Here is a 26,803-nt window from a genome sequence, read left to right as displayed (position 1 = left end):
AGGGGAGCTGAGGGGGAAGGCCAACGTCGGTGGGGGGGACAAAGGTAAGTGGGATCAGACAAGTCCTTTCAGTGTCCTATGCATGTCAAGATGGTAAAAGAACCCTCACAATACACACAGACAACAATGAATTTTCACAAGGAAACTGGAAGTCCAGTCAGTTTCTTAAGAGTAGTGCAGGATAGTGGTTAAGAACACAAGCCGCGTGGCAGGCAGGCCTGAGTTCAAATGTGCACTCCATCACTTACTAGAAATATGATCTTGGGCAAGTTACGTGACCTCCCTATGCCTTGGTGCCCTCAGTTATAATGCGGTGTGATTGTAGTACTTGTTTCACAGCACTGTGAGCCTAAACATGGACAGGTAACAGCACGGTGCCTGCCCAGTTCGGGATAAGCCCTCAATAAGAAAGCTTAGTCATTACTTTTATATGGCTTTTATAAGGCAAGTTTTAACCAAATGATTTTACCAGTAGAAATTCCTTCCCACATGGGTTCTTTCCCTCTTTCCTCTCTCTACATCTCCTCATACTTGAGATTTGGGGCACAATGGGGTAGAATTGTATTATAGCCAGAGGTTACAAATTGACTAGGGGCTCGTGACAGAGGAGATAATGATACCATGAGAACATTATGATTTTTATTTGCACTGAATAGTAAATGTAATTACAGATCATCTGTTTAATTGGACACCAGCTTCTAGAGTCTTCCTCCTGATGTGCCGAGGCAGGCTGTACTTTTCTTAAGATTTTGTAAAGCTGTGTGTGGAGCATGAGTGTCATAGATGTATGTTGAATGAATTTGGGTGACAAAGCACTGGTGGGCTCTGCAGAAGTCATCCCTGGCCTGCTGGTTTTCCTCTCCAACAAGTGCTGGGATATGAGCTGCCATTTGAGAGGTTTACCCACCACCAGCCCCGACTGACCTGGGGCTGGACAGTCTGTCCAAAGCTTCTGCAGAAAGGATTGGTAGCCTCAAGGTCAGCCCATTTCTCCAGAAGCCAGCGTGAGCCCCACAAACGTGCAAAGGAGAATTCAGAAGCAGTAAAATGAAGCCAGGGCTGGTGGCCAGAAGTCTTGCGCCCCCTAGCCATTTTGACCACATGTATTTTCTCCTCTAAGGCTTGTTTGCTGCCTTATGGGGCTTTCACCCATGGTGTTAGAGGTCTTTCATTCATGGGCACCTATAGTAGAATGATAAATTCATCTTTTCTCACTGCAGATCCAGTTCAACAAGAAGACCCAATGTGGACAAGTGACACTAAGCTGAAGAGGCCAACTCGAGAGAAAAGAAACTTAGTCCCATCCTCACAGCCAATGACAATGACCAAGGACACCCCTGAGAGAGCCAGAAAAGGAGACCCACATGCTCTTTCCCAGAAAGAGCCACAGCCGGCCCTACCCCAGGCCCTACCCCAGGCCCTACCCCAGGCCCTCCCAGGGACAAACAGGCCTCAGGTGTTGAGCGAGTCCTCGGGGCCACCACCCTGCACCACCACCATGGGAGGCTCAAGAAGGGTGCCATTTAGGTTCAGAGATGAAGATTTTTATTCCGTGTTATCATTAAGCCTTGGAGAAGAAAACGATGACACTGAAGAGGAAACCCATGTGGAGGAGGAACTTTTGCTGGCTGGCATGGACCCACCCCATTCTCCTTCCCACCATAAAAGAAGTCATTTTCTCAGAACACCAGCCTCTCAAGACAAAAATAAAAATGTTGAAGAAAATCCTGAAAATTGCAGAGCTAATTCTGTAAGAAAAAGTCAGTCCAGTCATGGCTCACTAAGAATAAGCAGTGTAACGGAGCCAGTGAGAGAGCAGGCTTCTGTCAGGCAGAGGATGTTCCGAGACCCCAGGCTGCCTAATGGGGAGTCTGCTACAGAGAATGACAGCAGTGACAGTGAAAATGAGGAAAAGACCTTTCATTCATGGGACACCAAATTTGAACCTAATCTAGATAATGATCTCAATGCTGAAAATGAACTTAGTGATTGTACTTCTATGGAAGATATGTCTGGTATCTATGATTATGAGGGAGAATGGCAAGCCTATTTAAACAATTCTAGTACTTCTCTTGATCATTTTCTTTCTGGTAGACCAAGAGCATCAGTGAATTCATCTTATGACACTCCTGGATCATTAATACATTCTGCCCTGAGAGATGACATTCCAGTAGACTTATCGATGACATCTACTTTGGTTCATGGTTCAAACTCAGAGGGAAACTCAAGATTTAATGTTCGTCAACCACTGTCCCCCATTAGAAACAGGAATCCTTTTGCCAGTCCTGAAAACCACGGTTACGTTCCAGTAAACAATGCATGTGAATTTGATGTCAGGGGAGCAGAAGCTAGTACTTTAACAAGCCACTCTCAGGGGGCTCCGTTGTACCCAGAAGATCTCTTACTAAATCCTCAAAGCAGCTTGTCATTGGTGGGACCTTCCAGCTCCTCTGCATCAAGAATGAACCTACAAGGCCACTTGCGTGTGCCTGGGTCCCTGCAACAAAGTATACCTCTTACTTTCTTTGCAGCATCTGATTTCCCAAATCAAAATGGTAGTGGGACCAGAGTGGCAGTCTCTGGCTTCACAGATGAAAAGGAAGCTACTGAAATAAAGCCTGACTCAGAGAAACTCAAGAAATTTCAAGAAAGGTGAGAAATGTTTCTAATTATATGTAAATACATACATTTTTGTTCCATTTTTTCAATGCTGAAATAAGCAGTGCTTTTATTAGAGGGTCATGGGAATTTTAAATAATAGGTAGGCCCTTCCTTAACATAATAATGACTACTTATATCAAGAGCATTGTCTATGCTGTTGCTCTTAAAATATATGCCTCTATGAAGAACAGTTTGGTTTTCCAGTTCAATTTCTTCAGTAGTCCCAAAGTGTTTTTTTCCCTTGAATACAGTTAACTTTAAGAAAAACAGATTTGCTAGATATAAGGGTTTCTGACTGCTGCAGAGGGCTAGCATTTCTTGCTGACAGTTAAGAACCAGGAAAAGGTTGCTATCTCCCCAAAGAAAGAGCCATTCAGCACTCGAAGTTCACCAGTTCTCCCTCACGGGACTTTGCACAAATCCAACCAACAGTTCAAGAATTTGAATCTTCCAGAGTAAAAGGTTGGCCCCCAATGGTTGCCATAGTTACCTAGTTCTCTGAAGGGCAGCTCTGGGGTGACCACTGCTTCCATTTTAGGTGCCCTTTCTCATGCATGAGAGAGAAATAGATCTGTTTTTAATTGCCCCTTTCTTCGATCTTTCCTTTCTTGTGAGTTGATATTGGGATATTTTACAACTATCAAATTTGATATTTTTAAAGCTGTCAGTAAGCACCATGTCAGGATGCTACCATTCCATTTATGGTAGGTGTTACCATGCCTTTATTTTGGCTTACAGATTCAGAAATCAATTCTTTAAATTCCAGCCCTCTATGTGTGGCTCATTTGGACCATTAATTATCCTATTGATATTTACTTGTAAGTGGGAAAATTCCATGGCAATGAATTAGACGTACAAAAAAAGAAGAAAAAAATAGAACATAGAATGCATATGTACTCCTGTATGTCTTTTATCCAACTGCGGAAATGAAGCAAGTTTCTAGATAGTAGCACCTTTTCTTTTCCATATTACACAAGCTACTAGAAGACTGACCCATGGTTAAGGCCAAAAGGCCTTATGCCCATCTGTCCTCCCACACCCTAAAATACAGCTTCAGACCCACTTGTCAGAGGTCTGAATTTCCACTGCCCCAAGTGATGCCTTTGGGCTAAAAATGATTCGTTTTAAAAATGCACCTACTTCTAGGGACAGTAAGTAGTGCATTAAACAGCTATTATTTGTGTACTTCACTTATCAGACACTCTTTTTTTTCTGTATGTAATAAATCATGCTTTTCTAATTTCAGAAATATCCATTTTAGGAAATATTTTGAAATATAAACTTAAAAGAAAAATTACCTATAATTCTATAATCCAGAGATAAGCACAGTTAAAACTGTTTCCAGTCTTTTATCTTTGCATATAAATGCAATTTTGAGTAAATGTTGGTTTATATTTTATAATATGTCTTACTTTAATATTTCAAGCCCATTTCTCAATGCCACTTAATGCTCTTTACAGTTTTTCCCTTGGTTAGCTACTTTAATACATACAAATAAGTATATAACATACGTACATTCCACAGAATTAGAAACAAGACAAAACCCAGACACCCCTGTGTGCACCTTCCAGCTAATAGAACATCACTGGGGCCGGTGAGCCCCTCGCTCCCACTTTCTTGTCACCCCCTCGGCCCCTCCCTCCCACTCCCAGGAACCCATTCATGCATTGCATTTAGCATTCTTTGCTTTTTATCTTGTTGTTTTTGGAAGTTTTTTTGCCTTTTGGTTTTACCATATGAATACATGTACTCCTAAACAACATATATTTTTGAATTCTACAGAAATGTCACTATTATTTTTGAATATCTATTCTTTTGTGAAATGTAATGTCTATTCTTCTACAACTTACTTAATCCCCTTTCATCATTAGTGAGATGCATCCTTGTTGATATTTTTGGCTTTTAATCATGCATTTTCACCACTACGCAGTATTCTATTTTAGGAATAATACCACAATCCAGCCATTCTCTTATTAAGGGACACTTGGGTTTTTTGCTGTTTTCTGCAAACAGCTCTGTATGAACATTCTTATAAATGTCTTCTGGTGCACATGGGAAGAGTTCTCTGGGGTATTATCTTTCTAGAAGTGGAACTGCTGGGCTGGCGGCTGGCGCACCTTCACACTAAAAAATGTCAGTGTATTGTCTCACCAGTAATGTATGCTACTGTCCGTCCTTGCCAGCACTTGTATTGATTGGCTTTTCAAACTTTTACCAGTCTAATGGGATTAAAATGATATTGTAGCTTTAATTTACATTTTCATGACTGTCAATGACATTAAGCACTTTATGTGCTCTCTGGAATGTTAAACGACCATTTGTGTTTCCTCTTTTGTAAAATGCATATTTATGTCTTTGCCCATTTTTCTTTTAGAGTATAATTCTCTTATTTTAGAAGTTCCTTATATATTCTGGTTACTAGTCTAACTGTTTGGCAGGTAGAACCTAGAGATATCTTTTTCCAATTTGTAGTTCGTCTTTTCTCTGTCTTTTAATGAAAATAAGTTCTTAATTTGAGTGTAGTCAAATGTATCCATCTCCTTTTGGATTGTGATTTGTATCCTACGGCCTTGATTAAGAACTCCCTCCCAAACCAGGGGTCATTATTCTTCCTATTTTCTTCTAAAATCTTCCCATTTTACTTTGTACACTCAGGACTTAACATGAAATGAGTTTGGGACTTAACTGTGAAGTGATGTTTCGTATGTGGCGTGAGGCACATGTTATGAACACCAGGTGTCCCAGGATCTTGCCCAGACAACCTGCGGGCTCCCTCTGTCACAGAGCATACACATAGGTGTGTAACCCTGTTTCAGGGCTCTCTATTCTGCCCTGTTGGTCCTTTTTTGTTTTTCCCTATTCCAATACCACAGCATCTTAATGTCTGCAGCCTTTTAAGTTTTGACAACTGACGGCACAGTCTCCCTCTTCACTTTGCTCCTTAAAAGCCCTTGACTATGTTTAAGAATCATCTGTTAGGTTTTCACTGGAATTGCATTGAATCTATAGATTATTCTGGGGAGACATAACATCTTGGAGTTACTAAGTCTTTCTTTGATAAACATGGTATATCTCTTCTTTGCATCTATAATGGAAAACTATAATTCTGTTCTTTTTCATTGGACCTCCCCTTCTTAGGGAGGAAAGTCTCTAGGAAACTGAACATACACTTCTACATCCAGAACAAAATCTATTTCTTCCTCCCCTTTGATTTTAGTCTCAGCAGTTTCCTTTCCTTGACCAGACGGTCCCCAGTCTCATGAAAATTCTAAAGAGCAAAATTTTAGAGAATAGCCTTAGGCTCCTCAAGGGCTTCCCTACAGGAGTATCATCTAGCTATTCTTCATTCACCATTAATTAGACACAAATATATTTGCTTACATTTTCATTCATCCTATCTTCATCCAATTCTGGAATGTAGGCAAGAATTGTTGGCAAGTGTCTTGTTATTGGTAAGCTTATGTCCAAGTTTATTGGTTCATCATTTATCCCAGCCAACATCTATTGAGTGGCCTCTATATGCAAATACTTTGCCAGACACTGGATGCACTTCGCAGTTTGCAGAACAGGTTCACCATCATCCCTGCGTCCAGTCTGCCCATGACCCATGAGTATCAGTATCAATCACCCTGGCTTTACCAAAGGTAAAACAGAGAAGTGGGAATCTTACGTCACATGTACAAAGTCACCAAACTCACAAGTTGTAGAGGCGAGCCTCGAACCCAGGCCCCGACTGCCAATCCATGCACTCACCCACAACCATACCGCCAACTTCCTCCTAGCGGCCACTGCGGGGAGAGGGGCGCCCAGCCTTCTCCACAGTTCCCCTCAGCCGCCCTTTCCTACACCTCCAGACTCAGGGTAGCATGCTGGTTCTCCTGATCAGCTCCCCCATATCAATGACTGCAGGGCCGCCTGACATAAGAATCTTCAGTAGAGTCAGAGGGAACAGTAGGGGATCTGGAGCCCTATGGGCAGGTGTGAGGGGATTGCTCCTCTCCCTTTTCCCGTTCATACCCTGGAAACTGGTGTTTGTGGAAACTGCAAATGTGTAGACTCCTGGTCACGAGGGCTTGTTTTCCATTTAGTCTCCTGGAGGAAGACTCAGAGGAGGAGGGAGACTTGTGTCGCATTTGTCAGATGACGGGGGGTTCCCCAGCCAACCCTCTCCTGGAGCCTTGCGGCTGTGTGGGAAGCCTACAATTTGTTCATCAAGAGTGCCTGAAAAAGTGGCTGAAAGTGAAAATAACATCAGGTAGGTGGGGAAGGAAGAGCGAGTGGCAAACGTGCGAGAACCTGGAATTAATAGGAGGCACCGCGGTGTGGGATTCAGAGCCTTGACAGCAGCTCACTCACTTCCGCCGAGCAGGAGCTGAGGGAAGCGTGGCCGCCGAGCCAGTGCTCCCGATCTCAGCCCTGGCGGATAGTAGTGGGACTAAATGCTGTCTTTAAATCATGGGAATGGAATGAAATTTGTTTCAAGTCTGAGAGAAGAATCCTGCACCATATGCTATCGAACTTGACCCCTGCCTGAGGACCTAAGCAGAGTTGCTAAGATTGCCTCCCAGGAGGTCAGTGGTTGAATCTCAGCAAGCACACAGCCACCATGCCAGCTAGCAGACACCTGGCCAAAACAGTTCTGCTTCCTTTAATTTATGTGGGGAGAGAGTTTTTACCAAAGACACTGAGCAAAGCTGCCTTTTTGCAGTAAGGGTAGAAAAAGAACACTGATCGAATTTTCTAGAACCATGTTAGACAAAGTGATTTCAATGTGCTGGTTTTGTCAGCTCTGTCTTTAGCAGATCTTGTAACTGGGTATGAAGGCTTAACTCCCTGTGGAGGCTATAACCTAAATACAGCCACATCAGTAGGTCAGCTATAGTTTTCTTGGCAGAGAATGGGAGGTTTCTTTAAAATATGGTTTTAGGAATGAGAACCACTTGCACGAAAAGGCATAGAAGACCAATGCAAAGAACAACTCAGTTAGAAAATAGCTTCCATGTTTTTCAGACATGCCTGTCCAAAACTTTTTACACCCCTAGCCAGATCCTATTTCTCCCCTCTTCCGCCTTCTCCTTGGTGGCCATGTTTCCAGAGAGCCTTGGACACTGATGAGCTTTATCCTGTCCCCATGGGGTATGGCTGTGCCCCCTTAACAAGAACAGAACATCATTTAATCTGAGAAAGGAACACGTGGGATGATCACACTAACTCTCTCCTCTCAGAGGCTCTTGTACCTCTGCCTGAGCATGCACAACCTAAAACCACTGCCCACGCTGCTTAAATGCATCTCTGCGTAGCCGGCAGAGGCCTCAGTCCTTCAGGGAGCAAAGAAACAAGTCGATTTCAGCTGCTAATGACTCTGCCATGCAGTGTTTTCTCCTACTGGAAATTTAAGCCAATTAAACATCTAGCACAGAAAAAATTACTCATGAAATAGATGATGAAAGTCCTGCTAAGTGCTTGTAAATGCTGACGCTGGTAGCGGGGGTTGAACGGGATTAGATTGGAAGATACACAGGACATTCAGTAGCCTACAGCATTACAGACGATGCTTTTAAAAAAATCAAGTGAACAAAATGCAGATCAGGGATTACTGTTCATTGTCCTTTGAAATTCTCTGTTGCTTACTATTTCTCTGTATTCCCCGTGGGGATGAGCAGGCTCTAAAAATGCACAAACCCTACCTTTACCACATAAGTGCAGGTAACTAATTCATCCTGTATTCTCTAATGCATAAAATGAACACTGGCACATCATTAACCACAATGCAGCCGCCACACTGGGGGAAAGACGCATGGCGGAATGTTTGCCATAGGTCTGTGCCTCCCACTCTTGCATCGGCAGCGGGATAAGTGGAGAAAAAAATGCTGATCCAGAGAGCACGTTTTCTAAAAAAAAAAAAAAAAAAGGAAGCTTTCTCATGTTTCTTTTCCCAAATGTGATTGAGCCAGGGTTGTGCACAGGCCCGAGGTACTGCTGTGCTAGTTCCACACATGGCCCATGGCTCCCTCATTTTCTCAGGTGGGAAGTCACCTGCATGGGAATACAGGCAGATTTTAAGCCACAGATTGAGGATAGCTTCTGCCATCCATTTGAAACTCACTAATTTATTTCCTTGGACCTGTGTTAGGTCTGCAAGGAGAAGAAAAAAAAAAACCAGCAAAATCATAGGCCCCGTATTTACTCTTTTTGCCAACACCTGTGTTACAGACTCTCAGCCTCCATGTAGCACATCCAATTTTATGAACCAGTATGTTTATATGGAAACTGAAAGCAAGACGTGTTATTTAAACATCATGGGACTTTCACTTATACAAAGCTTGTGTAATAATGAAACTGATTACAAAGGAAATTTTTCCGATCTCAGATTCAAGGTCATTTTCTACGGAAGATGGCTGACTTTAAAAAGGTCACTAAGACTCCAAATTCATAATATACACAAGTTGGCTCACAAAATGTCAACACCAGAAGACCCAAAGTGTCAACACAGAAAGTTGCAGGGTCATATGTAACAAAGGATTCTTTAACTTAAGGAGCGGATCTAGGCGCTGTGAAGACCTGCGAGATGTGTAAGCAAGGCCTGCTGGTTGATCTGGATGACCTTAACCTGACCGAGTTCTACCGGAAGCACCAACAATCCCGGGTAAGAGACACACTCCCACTCCGCCTGTGCAGGCTAACTCGGGGCGGGGGGAGGGGGGGTGAGGCGGGAAGAAACCCTCTCCCCGTATGAGGAATGCAAAAGGGCTGTGCATGGTGTGGAGTGGGGAGTTCATTTAGCTCGCCTCTTTGAGAAGGCCCCTACGATAAATTGGACCATCAGAGGCTTGGAAAGTCTTGGTTGCCCTGATTTGAGGTCCTGCTGCTGTCAGGAACAAAGGAAGCTGCAGTGGCTGACTAGACACAGAGAAATAGGAAAAGTCTGGCAAGCTCTAAGCCCAAATTTGCTCAAGTAATTAAAGAGCAAAAAGAGAAGAAAAAAAAAATTAGGGTCTTAAAGGAAATGGTCCTCTCTCTCTCTCTCTCTCTCTCTCTCTCTCTCTAAGTTAACTCTGGGGTGATAGGGAACTGCTTAACTCAAGGGTAATAAACATGTAGTAAGCACCTACTGTGTACTTTTTAACACCTAGTGAATTAACTCTTCTGGGGCATCCGGACTGCAATTTCAATGCAGTGAAGGAGTTAGTTAACCTTAGGAGAGAAAGTGATTTATGCCCAGGATAATAGCTAATTACCCAATTCTCAGGCAAACAATCTCTATTTAGAACTGCACTGCACAATATAGAAGCCACAGCCACAGGTGGCTAAAAAACAGGTGGCCACTTCCAGTCAAGATGTGTTAGATACACACCAAACTTCAGACTCAGTAAAGAAGCAAAAAAAGTGTAAAGTATCACAAATAAATTTATATGAATTATATGTTGAAATGATAACATTTGGGATATATTAGAGTTAAATAAAATATATTGTTAAAATTAATTTTACCAGGTTTTTTTGTTTGTTTGTTTGTTTACTTTTTTAATGTGGCTACTTGAAATTTTCAAATTACACGTGTGGCTCATGTTTGTGGCTCACACTGTATTTCTGTTGGGTGGTACTGATCTAGAAGGGGCCTTGCACACAATAAGCAGTCAATAAATATTTATCAAATGAAAATAACTCACATTATGATTATAATTTAAGACTGACCTCCCTCACAATGTGATTAGGAAAAAAAGAGTAATCATCACAGCTATAAAGCACATAATTTTAAAACTATACAATCATTGTTAATGACTAAAATGTCCCCCGTCAGAAGAGGAGTCACTTCAGCTCCCAGGACATTAGCCTGCACCCAGGCCTTTTTTGCAAGTGGCACAGTGGAGTCAAAATTGTTTGTGTGAGTCTGGGTAATTCTGTAGTTACTTTTTTAAAGTCCTAAGGCCACTGGAGAAAAGAGTGGTAAGAATGGGAATTTAAACAGTGCAGCTAATAGGTTTGATACAACGGACATAATGCCACACTGCAGAGAATGGGCATCAGGAAGTGAAAGGGAGAGAGGAAGGGAGGGAAAAAGAAAGAATTTCCTGAGAAATACACTCAGGATTTTGAGTCCATACATTTCAAGAGTCTTGAATCATTCAGTCATAACCCCCAGGCACTGAGATCTGAGATGAGAAACAGAAGCGACTCACATTCTTGGACCCTGAGGATGTTGGCGTCAAAATATTGAAAGGAACCAGGCCCTCTGAGTGCCTGAGGTCAGGGTGCCAGCTGGGGCGCAGACAGGGCTCCATGTGGTCACCTCAAAGAACAGATTCTTTCAGGAAACGGAGCCGTGTCCAGACGAGGCCGGGTCACCGGAGCACTGCCAGGACGGCCTGCAGACGTCGCAGACACCGTGCAACCCAGGGGAATGCCTTGTCCAGCAAAACCGCCTCCCGGCCCAAGCGTTTCCACATCGTCTCCCTCTGCCAGGCTGCTGCCCTGCCACTGCACCCTGTTGTTTTTCCAGTGGTGTCTGTAGAATCAACTCGCTACCAGCAAACTTTTCCAGTTATACTAAAATGCTTGCACTCATGAAGCCAGAGGCAGCCCATCCCCCTGAAAAACACAACAGCCTTGACTAAGACATGAACCTAAGTCCTATTCCCTTCCCCAAAGTTGCTGTGTGACCTTGGGGAAACTGGTCTCAGTTCTCTCACCTCCAGTTAGTGGAAGGTGACCATTCCCCCCTCGCAGGCTTGGATGTGGGGAAAAACCCCAGTGTATCACCTAATACAGCACCTGTGCAGAGAAGCCTCTCAGTAAATGAGAGCTGCTGTATGACTGTCATAGACATGCCCCACGTCTTTGGCACTCCAGTGAGGAAGCTAAGTGCAGCGGGACCGGACTAGAGCCCGTCCCTGAACCAAGCCAACTGGTATGGGGGTCATACCCACATCCATGGCCTCTCTGCATCCTGTCAGCTGAGATACCAGCTACAAGCTGATTCTAAAAAGAACTGTGAAAGCAACTGTGTCAGCCAGAGGCTGGGCAGGAAAGAGACAAGAGCCCATTCGCAAGGGGTGAGTGATGTGAGCTGAACGGCAAAACACAGTCAGTTAAAGAAATCAACAAGAAATGACCAAGCATCTGAGACTGCCAATGTGAGCACCCCTGGGCTTGAAGTGACAAGGGTGGGGGCAGTTACCAGGATCAGGAGGGCTATGACTACAGGAGAGAGTCGCCTGCAGCCTGTGACCTTCAGCAGAGGGGAGCTTCCACTGCCACACCACTGCCCAGCAGAGAGCAAACAAGGGGAATAATTGCCCCCGCCTCTCTCTCCTCCCGCCGTCTGCTCTGCCACGGCCTCCCTTTGGCCAAACGCAAGGGGAAGCCAGAGGACAAGGGGGCCAAAGTAGTGCATGGGGATCCACCTCATGGCCACAGAGCAGCGTGGAAAGTGGATCTGGTGAGGAAAACGGAAAACATCCAGCACCGTACGTCTGCCACTTGGATGCAGAAAACAGTTGAAATTAGTTCCAGGGAGAACTTGACAGGTCATCAAAGCCTTTTAAAAATACCGTTCATCATCGTCACAGGTAGGGACCGGATCGACAGACCTGCCCTGGTGGGAGAGCAATGGCCATGAGAACCGACAAGCAGTATTTGTCTGCTGATAGGGAGCGCTTGAGGGGTCACATTTACAGCAGTTCTGACTGTCCTGATGGCCCGCTGTGGACTTAGCAGAGCCTGTTTGCTAAAAGTCTGAGTTAAACTTGAGACACTATGGAACCATGACTTAGACGAGTTCAGGAACTCTTCATGGATCAAGAGTGAAATAATCACTGTTTAACACAAATATTTAAAAGACAGAATACAACCTGGGCTCGTCCCCAGCCAGGGAGGCCTCCTGCCTCGTGGTGGAGCTAATGTGCCCACCTTTGCTTTGGTGGTCCAGGCCCTTCCCTGACTCCCACACCCTGGCTCCTCTGGGTCAACCCCCAGGGCTGTTCACTCCTGGAAAACAGGGTCCTTTATTGAGATGAGGTAGCCAGTGCCAAACATAGACTCATACAAAGACAGGGACAAAGCCAGAAGAAGCCTAGGACTGGCTTCGGCTCAGTCTGGCTCTGACCTGACCTCAACTCACTATCTAGCTAACCCACTAACTTATTTTCTCAGGTATTTTTCCCAGGTAGAAAATTTGCTTTTCTTTAATTATAAAAATCAGAAACACACAAATATCTCCTCTAATTAAAGTAACATTTAGCTGCATGCTACTGTCGTCGTCGTCATCATCATCATCATCATCATCATCATCATCATCTAATTGCTGATGCCCAGGCCCAGCCCCAGAGATTGTGATTTAATTGGTCTGGGATGGGACCAGGTACTAATTTTTTTGTAAAGTGGCAAAATACACAGAACACAAAGGTTTAACTTTTAAAATACGTATTGAGTGCCCACCGTATGTCAGAGTCTGTGCTGGAGATGCCAAGCTGCCAAGACTAACACAGTCGCTGCCTTCAGTGGGGAAGACTGTAAGTGACCATAGCCTCACTGTAGAAGGACCAGAATCTTCCAAGTGTCAATAGGGTGTGGTGGCACTTGGGACCAAATGGATGGAGAATCCTCTCTCCAACGAGAGATGTTCGTTTCCTTCCTTCCTACCAGTCAGGGCACGTCTGCAGGCCAGATTAAGTTTATTCACTGCCAACTGTTGATCCCTGGGTTACAGCAGTGGTTCTCAAAAACGGGTGGTCCCCAGACCAGCAGCGTCAGAGTCACCTGGGAACTTGTTAGAAATGCACCTTCTTGAGCTCCACACCCAGATTCCCTGAATCAGAAACTGGGAGAGAACAGGAGGTGGTGCCTAGCAACTCTGTTTGAAAGGTTCTCTCAGTAATTTGGATGCACGTTAAAGTTGAAGCCACTGGAGTCAAAAGTCATGGCTGAATGGGCCACTGTCTGGTCCAGAATTACACATTTTTCTCCTCATTTTTTTTTCATGTGTACATATATTTATTGAGCTGGCACTGGACTGGGCACTCAAAGCCCAGGAGCAAACAAGGTCCACATGGTCCTTGTCACAAATTCTATCTTCATTCGCAGCTCTTGCAGGACACTTGTTTTGCAAAATACCGTATCCACTGGTATTAGCTCATTTTGCCATAATGCCCTGGGGAAACAGGCAGAACAGTGGTGACTTCTCCCCTTTAATAAGTGGGGAGTCACTTTGGTCATGCAGTTAAAATTCTTTGCTCAAAGTCATGGTACTCAATGGCCCTGGACTGCCATTCCGGGGCCGAGGCCCACGGTGTGATGGAGACGGGCTCTGCCATCTGGGCCCGGCAGCACCGGCGGGGCTCAGCGGGGCTCTGGCTGTCCTTGCTCTGAAGCACAGGCCTGGCCTTGCTCCATCTCAACCACGGGCAGATGTCCTTGGACACATGCAGTCACCTAATCACCCTCACACTTGGGAGCATCTCTGGAACATATTTGAAGATATTTGAACATATTTGACAGAACGTGTAGCCAGCCTGCCCGCTTCTTGGCATGGCAAATGGAGAATTTCCATTGGTAGCAGATCTCTTGGTCGAAATGAGTATTAACAAAATGAATGGGGGGAGGGGTCAGGAGAGAAGAAAGAGAAACATCTGGCAGGCGGGCGGAGCGCTTCAGAGCTCTTGCCCACTGCTTCACAGGCCTCTCCCTTTCAAGTCTCCCCTGCCCCCTCTTCCTCCCCATCCCCCCACATGCACGTGGGTGCCAAAGTGCAATGCGATTGGGTCAGGGGAGGGCTGGGTCAGAAGCAGCCCAATAAATAAGGCTCCAAAACCTCACTCAGCTCAAACTCGCTCCCTGATAACCAATCCCTCCCACTTGTGGCTCTGCGTATACAGTATACAGGATAAAGGATGACTCCCGCAGGCTACGAAACGCCTGCTCAGATTGGCAGGCCCCGCCCCTTTGTGGAGCATCCCAAACTCGGCGAAGGGCCACGTAGAGGAGCCTGGCCAGTGAGATTTATGGCGCCGTGTGACAGGTTCCCTCCCACAGGCCAGAGAAGAGACACAATCTGCTAGAAGTGACTTTTCAAATTATCTGCAGAAAACATTAGTGGATATTTTCCCATCTGCATGTCTCCGGGCCTTATTGAGTCATAAAAAGTAAATGATTTCCCTGAATGCTTTGACAAACCTGATAGTTCCAAGCCATTTTCTAGCTGATTGATTTGCCATTATGCATCGGAGTGTCTCTGAGCATAGAAGGCTTACCGGAGATGAGAGTGCGGGAGAGTGTGTGGCAGCTCTCAAGAGACCACCACGCAAGAAAAGCAAACAGGACAAGGCTTGGTTTGTATTGATGAGCTAAGGGGTAGGTTAGGAAGGCTTCCTGGAGGAGGTGGCTTGAGAGACAGACTATAAAGGAGGCACCCACTCATGGCGAAGGTGGGAGGAGGCAATTAAAGCAGAAAAAAAGTGAAAACAAGCAACTCTCTCTGTGCCTGCCCAGGCCAAGGTCAGAAGAGCACAGAAAACATGACTAAGGTCTAAAAATAGGAGGCTAACTACTAAGGACTGTTGGAGAGTCTTTGAAGACGAGTATAGGGCAGTGGAGGGGCCTTGAGCAGTGACCTTGAGACCAGTAGTCACCAAGATCCGGAGTTGGCCCCGATTCAGAAGGAAGAACACATCGATCCTTGCTCAACTTGGGCACCTTTTCTGGCAGCCATTTTATCCTGGAAGAGGTGTGTTCTGCACCAGCTTCCTGGCCTGCCCTTGATGGAAAGGGAACGAGAGACAGGCCACGAAGCACCTCTGGCTGCTGGGAGAGGAAGGAAGAGGCGCTGAGGCGGCCACTGTGTCAAGACCAAGCCTCAGTTGTCCTGGGAAAACTGTCACAGTTCGGACAGTTTCGGACACATCCCCAAGGGTGATGTAAAGGGCCACGCCCTCTGCTGGGGCTTCCTGAGGCCGTCTGGCTCCTTCCCAAGGCCCCTGCCCCTGGGGATTTGGCATGAAGACAAATGGGAGATTAAAGTGGCGGAGGGGAGGAGTCGTTGCTAATGCCACTAATTTATTGAAGGTCAGCGAAGCATCCACAGGGTGAGGCCTTACAACACAGACCGCCGGAGTTGCTGAGCACAGGGGGCTATGGTCAGCCGGGCGGCCAGGTCCTGAGAAAAGTAAAACACAACCCACTCACCGAGCAAAGGCAAAAACATTAACAAGAGCAAGATGCAGTATACAAAACAAAGACAAATACCTAGGAGTCAGGGAGTGAAGGCGTGATTGGGACAACGGTGAGGTAGGCTCCTACGAGAAAGTGATGTTGCGACAGACAGCGGTAAAAGGAGCTGTGGGTGCGGCCTGGCAGAAAGGTGGACCGGCGCATTCAATACAGAGGGACAAAAACGAGCTGCCAGACCAAACAAGGAAATACAGGGGCAAGGGGCCTGAGGTTCACAGTGCCACTGGAGACCCAGCTGGGTACACGATCTCTGGCAGTTAAAGGGTAATAGATCAGCCTGGATTGAAGCGGGGAGCAGAGGGAAGCTTAAGTGAAGCCACCGTTAAGTCCGACTGTAAAGGGGGAAACATGAAGAACTGAGGCCCGGGCCCTTTCACTGGGTAATGGAGGGATCTAAGAAAACAAAGCCCCCTCCCGCCCCATGATACCTGCGTCCCAAATTCTCCCACAGGAACATCTGCCTTCCTAAAACAGGCATCTCCTCTGCTCAGAGGCCACAGCTACATACATGATATCCAAACTCCTCACTTCTGACTAATATGGTCCCATTTCACTATCTCCCCAGCCCATGCCAACATTTTTTAAAAATCCAAAACAAATGCCCTCCCCATATACTCCAGCCAGGGAGTAGGGAATTTTGGCCACACTCTGCTCTCTTCATCCCTATGTCTCTGCTGGCCTCCAGTGCCTCTGAAAGGCCCTTAATACGCTTCATAACCACCTACCAAAGCCCCGCAACCCATCCTGTGAGGACAAACACAGAAGCCTTGCCCCGTGCCATCCTCGGCCGGAGCATGGAGGTCGTTCAGGGCACCCTCCACAAGGCAGTAAAGAATTCCCAGATGGCCGCCCCTCCTCCACCCTGGATCCCCTCCTGCTCTGTCCTCTGGTCCCCGAGGGCAGGTTTGGCCTTGGGGCTTGGGTTCTTGTCCCATTTCTTGTCACCTCTTGGACATGATTTAAGTCATGAATAGCTTATAGATGAACTTAAGAGCGTTCTTTTCCAAATTTAGGTGCAAAATGAGCTGATGAACTCAGGCCTGTACCTGGTGCTGCTGCTTCACCTCTACGAGCAAAGGTTTGCAGAGCTCATAAGACTCAACTACAGCCGGGCCGCAAGAGCGCGGGTAAGTCCGCCTCGGCCCCGGACCGGCCAGCAGCAGGTCCCCCAATGCTGCCGTGTTGTTTATGAGATGTGCAGTCTGTTGAGGTCCTCACGGTCACTTGGTAGGACATGGCATTGCCATCCTTAGGACTAAGAGGTAGTGGCTGCTAAGCGTATGCACAGTGGCCCTCTGGCTGAAAAGTGATAATCACATAATTGCTTATGAATAACATGCGTAGTAATTAAGTGGTCATTAATGATCACATAAGCAAGTGAGTTTCTAGGAACATTTGCCCCCAAAATAGAGGCCAGCCAGGCTGCTGGGGCTGGGTGTGCATCATGCGTAGGCCTGCCCCCTGCCTACACATGCAGGGCCCGTGAGAAACAGGGACCTCCCCAGTGGGGGGGCTGTTTATTTGGCTTTGGATCCCAGGGTACGTTATCCCAGCATCGGTGTTACATGCCAAGAAATAAAGATGCTGATGGTGTCACCATTTGTCATTAGAGAAGTGACAAGGTATTCACCAGGAATGATCATCTGTGGTTGCCCTTCATTTAACAAGGGAACCAGGGTGCTCGCTCTGGGACGCTTTGTGACTGGAAGGAGCAGTCCGGGTCTGCCACTAACTGGAGCCTGGCCTTCGCCGAAGCACCCAAAATGTGGGCAGCACCCAGGTCTACCGCTGCACCGTGCTCGTCACTGTCAAGGCAGAACTCTGAGCCGCGCTGGACTTCCCTCTTAGTTAAATGCTTCTCTGTGGCTGGGCCAGGAGAGAGCGCTGGCAGCCGGGGCCCCTCCCTTACCTGAAGGTCATGCCGGATGCTGATATGCTGTTAGTGTTTTGGGTTCTAAGAATATCCCTTGAGGATTGGAACTTGACTTCTGCTCCCATCAGAAGGTCATGACTAGAAAGCAAGCCAGTGCGGCTGGCAGAGAACAAGCCACCAAGAGTGCCGCGAAGCAGTCTTAGTGATACTCTGCCACCCTAGCCCATGCCCCTCTCTCTCTCTTCACTTTCTTTTCCCTCCTCCCCCTCTGACTCTCCCTCTTCAATGAGACAAGAGGCACCTGCTGGCACAGGGGTCACTAGCTGGAGGTTGGAATTCGGCGATTCCAAGTGTCGCTTACATTGCCGCAGACCTTGCCTGACTGGAGGCTGTTGCGATCTGTTTGGAGTCGTCCCAAACTAAAACACTGGGTTCACACCATTAGTCATAAGAATTCTAGATTTGTCCTTACAGTTTTTTGGCTTAAATTCCCCCTTTAGACCCTAAGCTCTCAATTAAGAAAACAGGCTGGGTCTTTGCCAAGCTATCTCCTCAGGAATCTCACCCTCTTTTTGACCTGGGCCTGTCCTTCCTTTAACTCTTCCGTAGGTTTAATGGTGACATAAATTCCTCAGAGAAATACATTAGAAAAAGAAAAAAATAATAGTACAGGAAGCAGGAAATGATCCTTTGTTAACATTTCTGTGACCTCATTTTCATGATTCCACATCTTTTTAATGAACTTTTTATTGCACATTGAACTTCAAAGCACCCAGGGTTGATATAGGTTACAGATGGCCGCAACATAACAAGCTAACACAAGCAACATTAGCCTTCAAGACAGCAAAGCAAACAACAAACAGTACAGCCTAGTAGATGGAAACCAAGGCTCCAGAGCACTGACTCTGAAGAACCTTCTGGAAAAACTATCCTAGAGAAAGAGTAAGGAACACCAGGAGCCAGCGGAGACCCAGGACAGAAGGAAGCAGAAAGGACGGGCACCATTCTTTTCTCACCACAGCTTACATTGAATTTCGGGAACCCTGAAAGAGCTCTCATCCACTAAATCGCTACGCTATCACCGGTACAAGTAACCAGTTAAGAGGCGCACACATGGAAGTAGGAAGGCAAAGAGCTCTTATCAAGTTCACATTACTGGACTTGAGTCTCAGTATTTTCTTGTAGAAAATATTCCGAATCTGTGGGTAACATTTAGCAAACGAGAGGTGCTACGGACCAGAACTGGAGAGCCCGTTCACGGTGTGTTTCCTGTTGTGTCTCATGAAGTTGCCCAGGGATGAATGCTTGCCAGTGGTGATCATTCATTCACTCATTCATTCATGCCCTGGCCCCTATCACGTGCTGAGATGGGGTCAGGGAGAGTAGCTACCAGGCACGCTGCCATGATGTCCCTTTCTCTGAGGAGTTCATGGTCGAGTTGGAATATATAAAACCAGAAAATAATTGAAAAGTTGCACTTGGTCAGAAGAACTGGTAGACCCAGTGAAGTCCCAGAGGCTGTGAAATTAACAATGCCAGGTCTTTCCTGCCTGGGGTTCCCGGGGTTTCAAATGACACCATAAACAACAATTTGTCTCCTGGTGAGGTTATGAGCTATTTGAAGGCAAAGCCCAGTCTTCTACTCCTCTCATGATGCCATGAATTGTGTTTGACCTTTGACCATGTCCCAGACACTATGGATGCCAGGAGCATTGACTGAGTCCACAGGTGTTAAATGACTGCCGCATAAAGATGTGGGATGTCTCATTGACAACTTGGGCAGGGAGTCCTTTTCTCTTTTGACCCCCACAGTCCTCCAGTGCCTAGAAAATGCCTGGCACAGTATAGGTGCTCAATAACCTTTTGATGCTCAACAATAATTAGTGAGCCAGAACGGGCTTCTTCCAGGAGGCAAATCTTGAATTACGTTTTGGAGAAAATTATAGTACGAATTTATGGAGAGAAAGATATTCTAGGTAAAGGAACACCCAAGTTCAAGGTATACTGATTTATTTAAAGATTTTCTGTGGGCCTACTGTGTGCCAGGTTCTAAACTAGATTCTGGGAATACAAAGATGATTAAGACATTCCTTGCCTATAAGGGACTCAGAGCCTAAAGAGAGAATAGACATGTAGCAAGAGTATCAAAAATGTGCCCTGTGTTATGATGGAAGATTAAGCCAGATCTGGAGGACATAGACTGGAGTTAGATGCCATGAGGAGCCACCATTCTTGCCGACTCCCCCGCAACTCGCCCCCGGCTCCCCGTTCCACTCCTCCAGGACAGACTCTCCAGGCAGGGTCTTCAGCGACACAAGCCAAGGTTTCCTAGGCCTTGCTTTTAATCCAAGTAGGTAGTACTCTTTGCCATCGGTCTTCCTGCTGCTTTGAGAGGCTGGTGGCCAGCTGAGGAGGTGATGCTTGCACTGAATCTTAGAGAGTTTAGCAGACGGACATGGGTGGGCGGGAAGGGAAAGGCCATTTCATGCAGAAAGAAATGCAAAGGCACAGAGACCTGCAAAAAGACTTGTCTGTTTGGGAAAGTCAAGGAGTTGAGTGCAGCAGGAAGCGAGCCTAGAGGCTTGGCAGGGAGCAGGATGTGAAGGGTTTGTGTACAGCTCTAGACTCCACTCAAGGGTTCCTAACTGGGCTTGGCAGACCAAGAGGCTTGCATTTTTTAAGAGAGAACTGGAGCAGCCCTGAGAAGGGTGGGCTGGAGGGGGACTGAACCAGCTGGGTGGCTGTGGCGACGGTGCAGCGCAAGGGGCTCGTGTGGAGAGCACTGGAGAAGGGAAGGGCGGACTTGGAGCGCACAAGGGGCGGTCCACACGGGCTGAAGGAAGCCCCGACTGCAGTTCTCCGCCGGTGCCCACTGTGAGAACACAGGACCCACCAGCCTCATTTGCCTTCCTTGTCCTTTCTTTCTTTCAGCACCCACATAGGCCCTCCGTTATTCAGGGCCTGGGTGTCCACATAGCCACAGGTCATATCCCTACCGTGCTCACCATCCCCCCCAATGAAATGTACCTGTACCCTGAACATCTGTCCCTCCTGCCCCTGGCAGCTCTTCTGTACCCCTTAAGGGCCGAATTCACTAAACCACATAAAACAAGGGAGAGAACCCCAGCGTGCCGAAAGGCAAAGGGCAGGGGGACCCCAGGCCCTCGCATCGTTGCAGTGCTGTCCCCGAGTGAGGCCCGCCTTTGTCTCCTGCCCCAGGTGTGCCGTTTTAACTCTGCACCTGCAGGAAAACTTTCCCCTGCAAGAAACTAGGGGGAGGGGAGGGCAGTGCAGCGGCTGGCCTGGGACACAGATGGGGTCTTGAAGTAGCTTTCAAATCCCACTGACCCATTTAAAATGTGCGAGGCTGGGTGGCCTTTCTCTAAGCCCTCCCCATTCATGCCATTTCCACAAAACCAAAATTGTCACCTCAAAGAGCCATCTCTACCCAAAATATGCGAGGCCCACGCTTGGCCCACATTCACCAAGATGGCATTTCCGGTGGAGTGAGAGCTGGTTCAGACAGAGCCGATCACCTGGCACAGGGTCTAGAGGCAGGATGAGGCCGGGTTAAGAGAGGCCTGATGTATAATTTACCAGGTAACCAGGACTGCGGCTCTATGAGAAATTCCATCCTCCCCTGCCCTCTTCCTGGCCTGTCGGGGAGAGGCACTCCAGGGGCCAAAGCTGCCTCCGCACTGGGCAGCCAGTTGCCCCAGTAACAGTGTCTGACGCCCCTTATATTGTCCCCCAGCCTGTCACAAAACCCCTCTTCTGCTGGGGGAAGAGCACCAGCCTTCTGCACCAAGCCCACACCCTCCCAGCCTGGCACAATGGACTCCCAGGGAGTACACAGTGTTTCTTATTGTGGCATAAAATGCCATAAAGTCAGAACAAAGAGAGAACCCAGAGCCTTGATGGGCTTGCTGCTTCCTGCCAGGCAGAGAATACAAGCGATTGTTTAAAAGCCAGTGGTGAGGCAAGTGGCCAATTAGCACGGCCTTCACCCCCACGGCCTGAAAATGCGATTCGGACCATCAGAATGGGATTTTGCTTTTCAGATCAATTGTGGAGAGGAAGCAAGTCTGCTCACACTGCCAAAATTAGAAACCCCGAACTAGCAAAGGTGACCTGGGTTCTACTGCAAGGCTCTCTCCAGGGCAAGGCTGAGCCCTGCAGGTGCTAAATATCAGCCTGCCTGCAGCACCTTCACCCATCATCCCTGCCCCTTTAAGGTGATGGTAAGGGATTCCTCGAACATCCCTGAGGCTAGGGAATTATACAGCTGTTCACGATTGCTTTGGAAAAACAATTCATTTTTCATTGTCTTCTTTCTCATAGTTGTCAAGAAATTTCCCACAACCCAGACCGGAAGAAAATGAAAGTAGGTTTGGGGGTCAGTCCTGCCATTTTGAGGGTGTTTGCTAATTTACTCTTTTTCTGCCACTGTGTTGAACCTAATACTGTGGAAGGAAGTAATGACCACCACCCAGAGGCAAAAATAACCCCACAAAGCTTGGGAAACCCTAGGTGCAGCCATCAGGAAGGCAAGTTCAAGTACGCTGGATGTGGAGCAGATAAGAATTTTAATTCATCCTGAAAGCAAGGAAAAGGGCCAACAAAAGGGAAGACGGTATTGTCAGGCGTAGGATGACTGGCTGCAGGGTTTTTCCTTTTCCTTTGTTGGAATTCTCCAGCCTCCAGTACTTAGGGCCTCTGGGTTTTCTTCCAAACCTTGGAAGGGGGCTGCTCAGCCATTACCGGAAGGGACCACATTCAATCACAGGCTGGTGGCTTTTGTTGGATTTCCTCACCATTCAGCTCAACCAAGAGGGTCTGCTGGAAAAGGTCCCTCATATGAGGCAAGCCTGTCTTCAAACAGGCTCATTATCTCATAGAAAACCCAACTGAAGAAAATGTGGTTAATTAAAGCAAGAGGGCTTGCAGTCAGACTCAGGGAGACCTTCTCCATCATCAGGGAGAATCAACATTACAGTGAAAGGGGGAGGGGGCAGTGCGGGGATGTGACAATTCCGTCCCCAGATGCTCTCCTGGGGAGAAATTTTACAACTGCCTGTCCTAAAAGGTTCAGAACAGTAATTCCCACACTGGCTTTGCTATCAGAATCACCTGGGAACTTACCAAACCAAAAGTAGATTCCTGGGCCCCTCCCAGAGACTCCGAGTCCGGCCAAGGAGTGAGCCGCTGGTGATCAGGACGCAGCTAGCTAGTCACGGGGATGCTTTCCGGGAACCCCCCATAGACCTGCCTGGAGGAGAAGCTAAACCAGCTCACAACTGCACAGGGTGAGGCCCAGATGATGACTCTAGAGAACCCAGTTTACTATTCTAGGCACGCTCCCCTGAGAACCAGGGGGGCAGGGAGGGAGGCAGGGGAGGCCTTCCCTCTGTTCACAAAAGGAGCCCGTAGAGCCCCAATCCTAGGCGCGACCGCGGTGTCCCGCTGAGCCGCTGACGGCCCAGTGCCCCCTCGCGTCCTCCGGGGGCCACTCTCGGAGGCCATCCCCGCCATCCAGCATTGTCGCCAGGGCCGACCCAGAGCGGCTGCTTCCCCTCCAGCGCCGGGCAGGGACAGAGCGGGAAGGGAGCGGTGCATTTGAGAAAAGACCTTTGTGTCGCGGACGCACACACCCCCTCTCGGAAAAACGCCTCTGCGCCTCGCCTCGCTGGTCCTAATCGCGGCATTTCGCGGGAGCCCGGAAAGGGCGCGACAGTGAGCCGACTTTAGGCGCCGGGGAGGACTCCGGGGCCCGAGGCTCCGGCTAGGGTCTCGGCGTCGGGCCCGGCTGCGCCCCTCCCCAGCCCCCGCCCCGGAGGCGCCCGTGGCTTTTCCCGGTTCGGGAAACCTGCTGCGGCCGGGCGCGCCCGGGTGGGTTCGGCTGTGCAGGGGCGCCCCCTAGTGTCCATCGCGGGCAGCTGCCGCCGTCCTGCGGCCCCGGAGGCTCAGGACGAAGCCTTTCCCCCAGGAGCCTGGGGGCCGGATTCAGAGGTGGGAAAAAAGACATCCGAGTCTCCAAGCTCGGGCCCCAGGGAAGGATGACCTCTCGAGATCAGGAGAAGAGCACCCCTGGGGTGATGCTTAAAAAGGAGTCTCCGCGGAGGGGACCCTGGGAGCCAGTCCTCCTGCAAGTGCCCTGCGCTGCGCTGCTGCTGCCCTCCCGTGTTGCTCGAGAGAGATGTCACTTGCCATCCTATTTAAGGAAGCTGGGAGGAGGCCTAGGATGGTCCCCACTCCAGCACCAGCCCCAAAGTGGGGGCAGCGAGTTATCACCTGAAAATGCAGGCGCAGGTCCTGTCTACGCGCCCCCAGCCCTGAACATACCCTAGAGTCTGGCGGGCGGGGGTGGGGGGGAGCGCAGCTGAGGTGGAGTCCTGGACAGAGGGACGGTCTGAACACGCTGATCAGATGCTGCCCTTACCTGACTTCCCGCCAGAGCCATGATCAAGAAAAGAGCCAGGGCAGCTAGACACAAAGCCACATGGCTTCCACCCTCCCGCAGGCCACACTTTTCTTTGGTCCCCAGCAGCCTCGCATGACTCACCTGGTTGGTTAAGATGGGTGGCGAGCGCTGAGTCACAGCTGTGACCCGCCGCCTAGCTCTCAGTTCAGGTAAACAGGAAGGGAAAAAAGCAAAACATCAGGACCCACTAGGGGGCACAAAGCAATGCCGACCTCTTTGTGGCGCTGTGGTGCCCACGCCAACCTGCTCACCAGGCACCCCCCCCCGCACACACACCTGGTAACCAAAGCCACACACAAATGCCACAGGTGGCCAGGGATAAGAGCAGCTGGAGAGTCCCTGGGTGGGTATGCCCAGGTTGAACAACCTGTCTCATCTCTCTGTGACCCAGCCCTCCTTCCCAACTGGCACAAATGACTGTCAGCACAGGCAAATCCAAGGCCAAGAAGGAGAACAATGCCTCCCACAGCTATCGATACAGGTGTGGAGAGCAGGCAGGAGGGCCTTCAGGCCAAAGGCTGGGCCAGGGCACTCCCCACTATTTGCAGAAGTCAGGGCTTGGGGGGAAAGAACAGGAGGGTGAGGGAAGAGGGGCAGCGCGTGGGGCTGGGGCTTCCTTGTGGCAGAGAAAGTGGCTGAGAGGGTTCAAGCTGGGATGGGGGATGTCAATTGCTCCTGCTGCTTTGCCCTTCTTCAATATTCAAAAACCAACTGTATCCAAATAAGCAGGGAGCACTCGCTCAAGCCAATGGGAGAAGAAATATATTGAGAACAAGAGTTCCCACTAAAGAATAAAGAGCCCCCAGCCCGATTCCATCTCGTCACTCAGACTCCACTGCCTCTCTGCCCTCCCTCCTATCGCATGACCCTCTGCTTCCATCCATTTGATCTCTGAGCCTCCTTTAAAACGTAGGCCAATTCCCCCCTTTCCTGACAAGTAGAGGGAGTGAGAGTTTATGCGGCAGTATCACCATGAGAGGCTCCTCCAGCAATTCATCCTGCAAACGTCTGCAGCACCAGGCTGCGTGGGGGGGCGGGGGGGATGAGTAAGATACTTTCACTGAGGGGCTTACAGTGCAGCTGGCCTGGCTGGAAGCCCAGTGGGCAGTCTAGGAATTCGCCAGCCCCAGGCCGCGGCCTCTGTCCCCACACTGTTCCAGGCCCTGCAGCGGGCAGCGGCCACTGGGGCTGAGGCGTGGGCAGGAGGGCAGCAGTGCCACACCCCTCCACGACAGGTCCGCAGTCGGCCACGGCTCTCCAGCCTGAGAGGTCTTCTTGCTTTCCAGATTCTGAGCTGGGAGATGGCAATGAAAACGGCATTTATCAAAGCAACAGCCGGGTCATCTAGCAAGGGAGCTGGCCGTGGAGCTCGGCGGAGACGTCTCCCCCAGCCGCCCTTTGTGTGTCCCAGGTGCCTCCCTTCCTCCTCCTCTTCACTGAAACTGAAACAAATGTGTCCGCAGTTACCATTTTCACCTTACGTCAGTCTCTTCTTGGGTCTGGCTTGAGCGTCTGGGACACATCAGTCCCAGGCAGCACAGGTCCAGCAGCCTGGCCTCGCTGAGCCCCCGCAGGCTGTCCTGCTGCCCTCAGCCCAGCAGCTCCCAGGGTCCCAGCAGCCCTGACAGGCCCAGCGGCCTGGGACCCCTCTGCGGGGGGCACCTGTTCAGGCCTCCACCGAGTGGAATCGAGCCACATACTCAGTAAACTGACTTAATTCACCCAGCTTCGAGTTGAGCTTATTTCAGTCTCCGGGGACAAAGGCTCATCTCAACTGGGAGCAGAGGGGAGCACATCTCACAGCCCCTCTCCACCCCACTTCTGGGCCCCCCATCACTGCCAGGAGGCCCACAAGCCAGTTCAGCCGGGTGCCTGGCTGCCCCTTAGGACCTGTTTGGTGTGTGGACCCCACACTCCTCGTTACATCTTAAGTCCCAAAGACCAGATCAAATGGGATGAAAAATGCGGGAGAAGGCTCATGAGAAAATCGTGTGCTTCTGTGGGGTGTGTGTGTGTGTGTGTGTGTGTGTGTGTGTGTAAAAGAAAAAATAGATTAAAAAAGCCCGATGGCACAAACGACTGATACAAGCAAAAATACTACGCTAAGTGAAATAAGCCAGATACGAAAGACTACATGTTGCATTCTATTTCTGCACAATTTCTAGGAAAAGCAAAACTGTAGACAGAGGGCTCCGTGGTCACGGGGGTTAGGACTCAAAGCGGAGACTGAGTGCGGACAGCTGCAGAGGCTGTTGGGCGGGGGGCGGGGGGCGGAGAAGGTGTCCTGAAGTAGGTTCAATCAAGTGTTTACACAACTGGATACACTTACTAAAGTTCATTAAACTACACTTAGAGTGGATGAACCCTATGATCTATTATAAAATAATCCTCAGTAGATTTTCTAAAAACTGGAGGGAGGACTAGAGAAAAGGTGAAAGAGAGGAGGGAGGGGGGGAGAGAGGTACAATGATGGGAACAAGACACTTCTCCCCCCGCCCCTTTAAGACCCTCAGCCCAGGGGTGGTCACTGCAGATTTTGCTGCAAAGGGTTTCATCTGAGGTTCCAA

At 48.6% G+C, this 26,803-nt stretch overlaps 1 protein-coding gene across 1 annotated transcript in view; it reads left to right on the top strand.

The window, feature by feature from the left end:
* Positions 1 to 25,584, top strand: part of MARCHF10 (membrane associated ring-CH-type finger 10) — a 75,895-nt gene extending 50,311 nt beyond the window's left edge. Inside the window, exons 5-10 of the mRNA XM_054574824.1 lie at positions 1,221 to 2,652; positions 6,750 to 6,916; positions 9,198 to 9,307; positions 16,896 to 17,009; positions 22,097 to 22,139; positions 25,523 to 25,584. Of these exons, the coding sequence (XP_054430799.1) occupies positions 1,221 to 2,652; positions 6,750 to 6,916; positions 9,198 to 9,307; positions 16,896 to 17,009; positions 22,097 to 22,139; positions 25,523 to 25,584 (1,928 nt within the window). The remainder of the gene's footprint in view (positions 1 to 1,220; positions 2,653 to 6,749; positions 6,917 to 9,197; positions 9,308 to 16,895; positions 17,010 to 22,096; positions 22,140 to 25,522) is intronic.
* Positions 25,585 to 26,803: the final 1,219 nt, after the last annotated feature.

The sequence above is a fragment of the Pteronotus mesoamericanus genome, unplaced genomic scaffold, assembly GCF_021234165.1.
Source record: "Pteronotus mesoamericanus isolate MK-2021 breed Mesoamerican mustached bat unplaced genomic scaffold, CSHL_Meso_final contig_269, whole genome shotgun sequence".
In the NCBI taxonomy this organism is placed as follows: Eukaryota; Metazoa; Chordata; class Mammalia; order Chiroptera; family Mormoopidae; genus Pteronotus; species Pteronotus mesoamericanus.
This window is presented reverse-complemented; position numbering and strand designations above follow the sequence as displayed.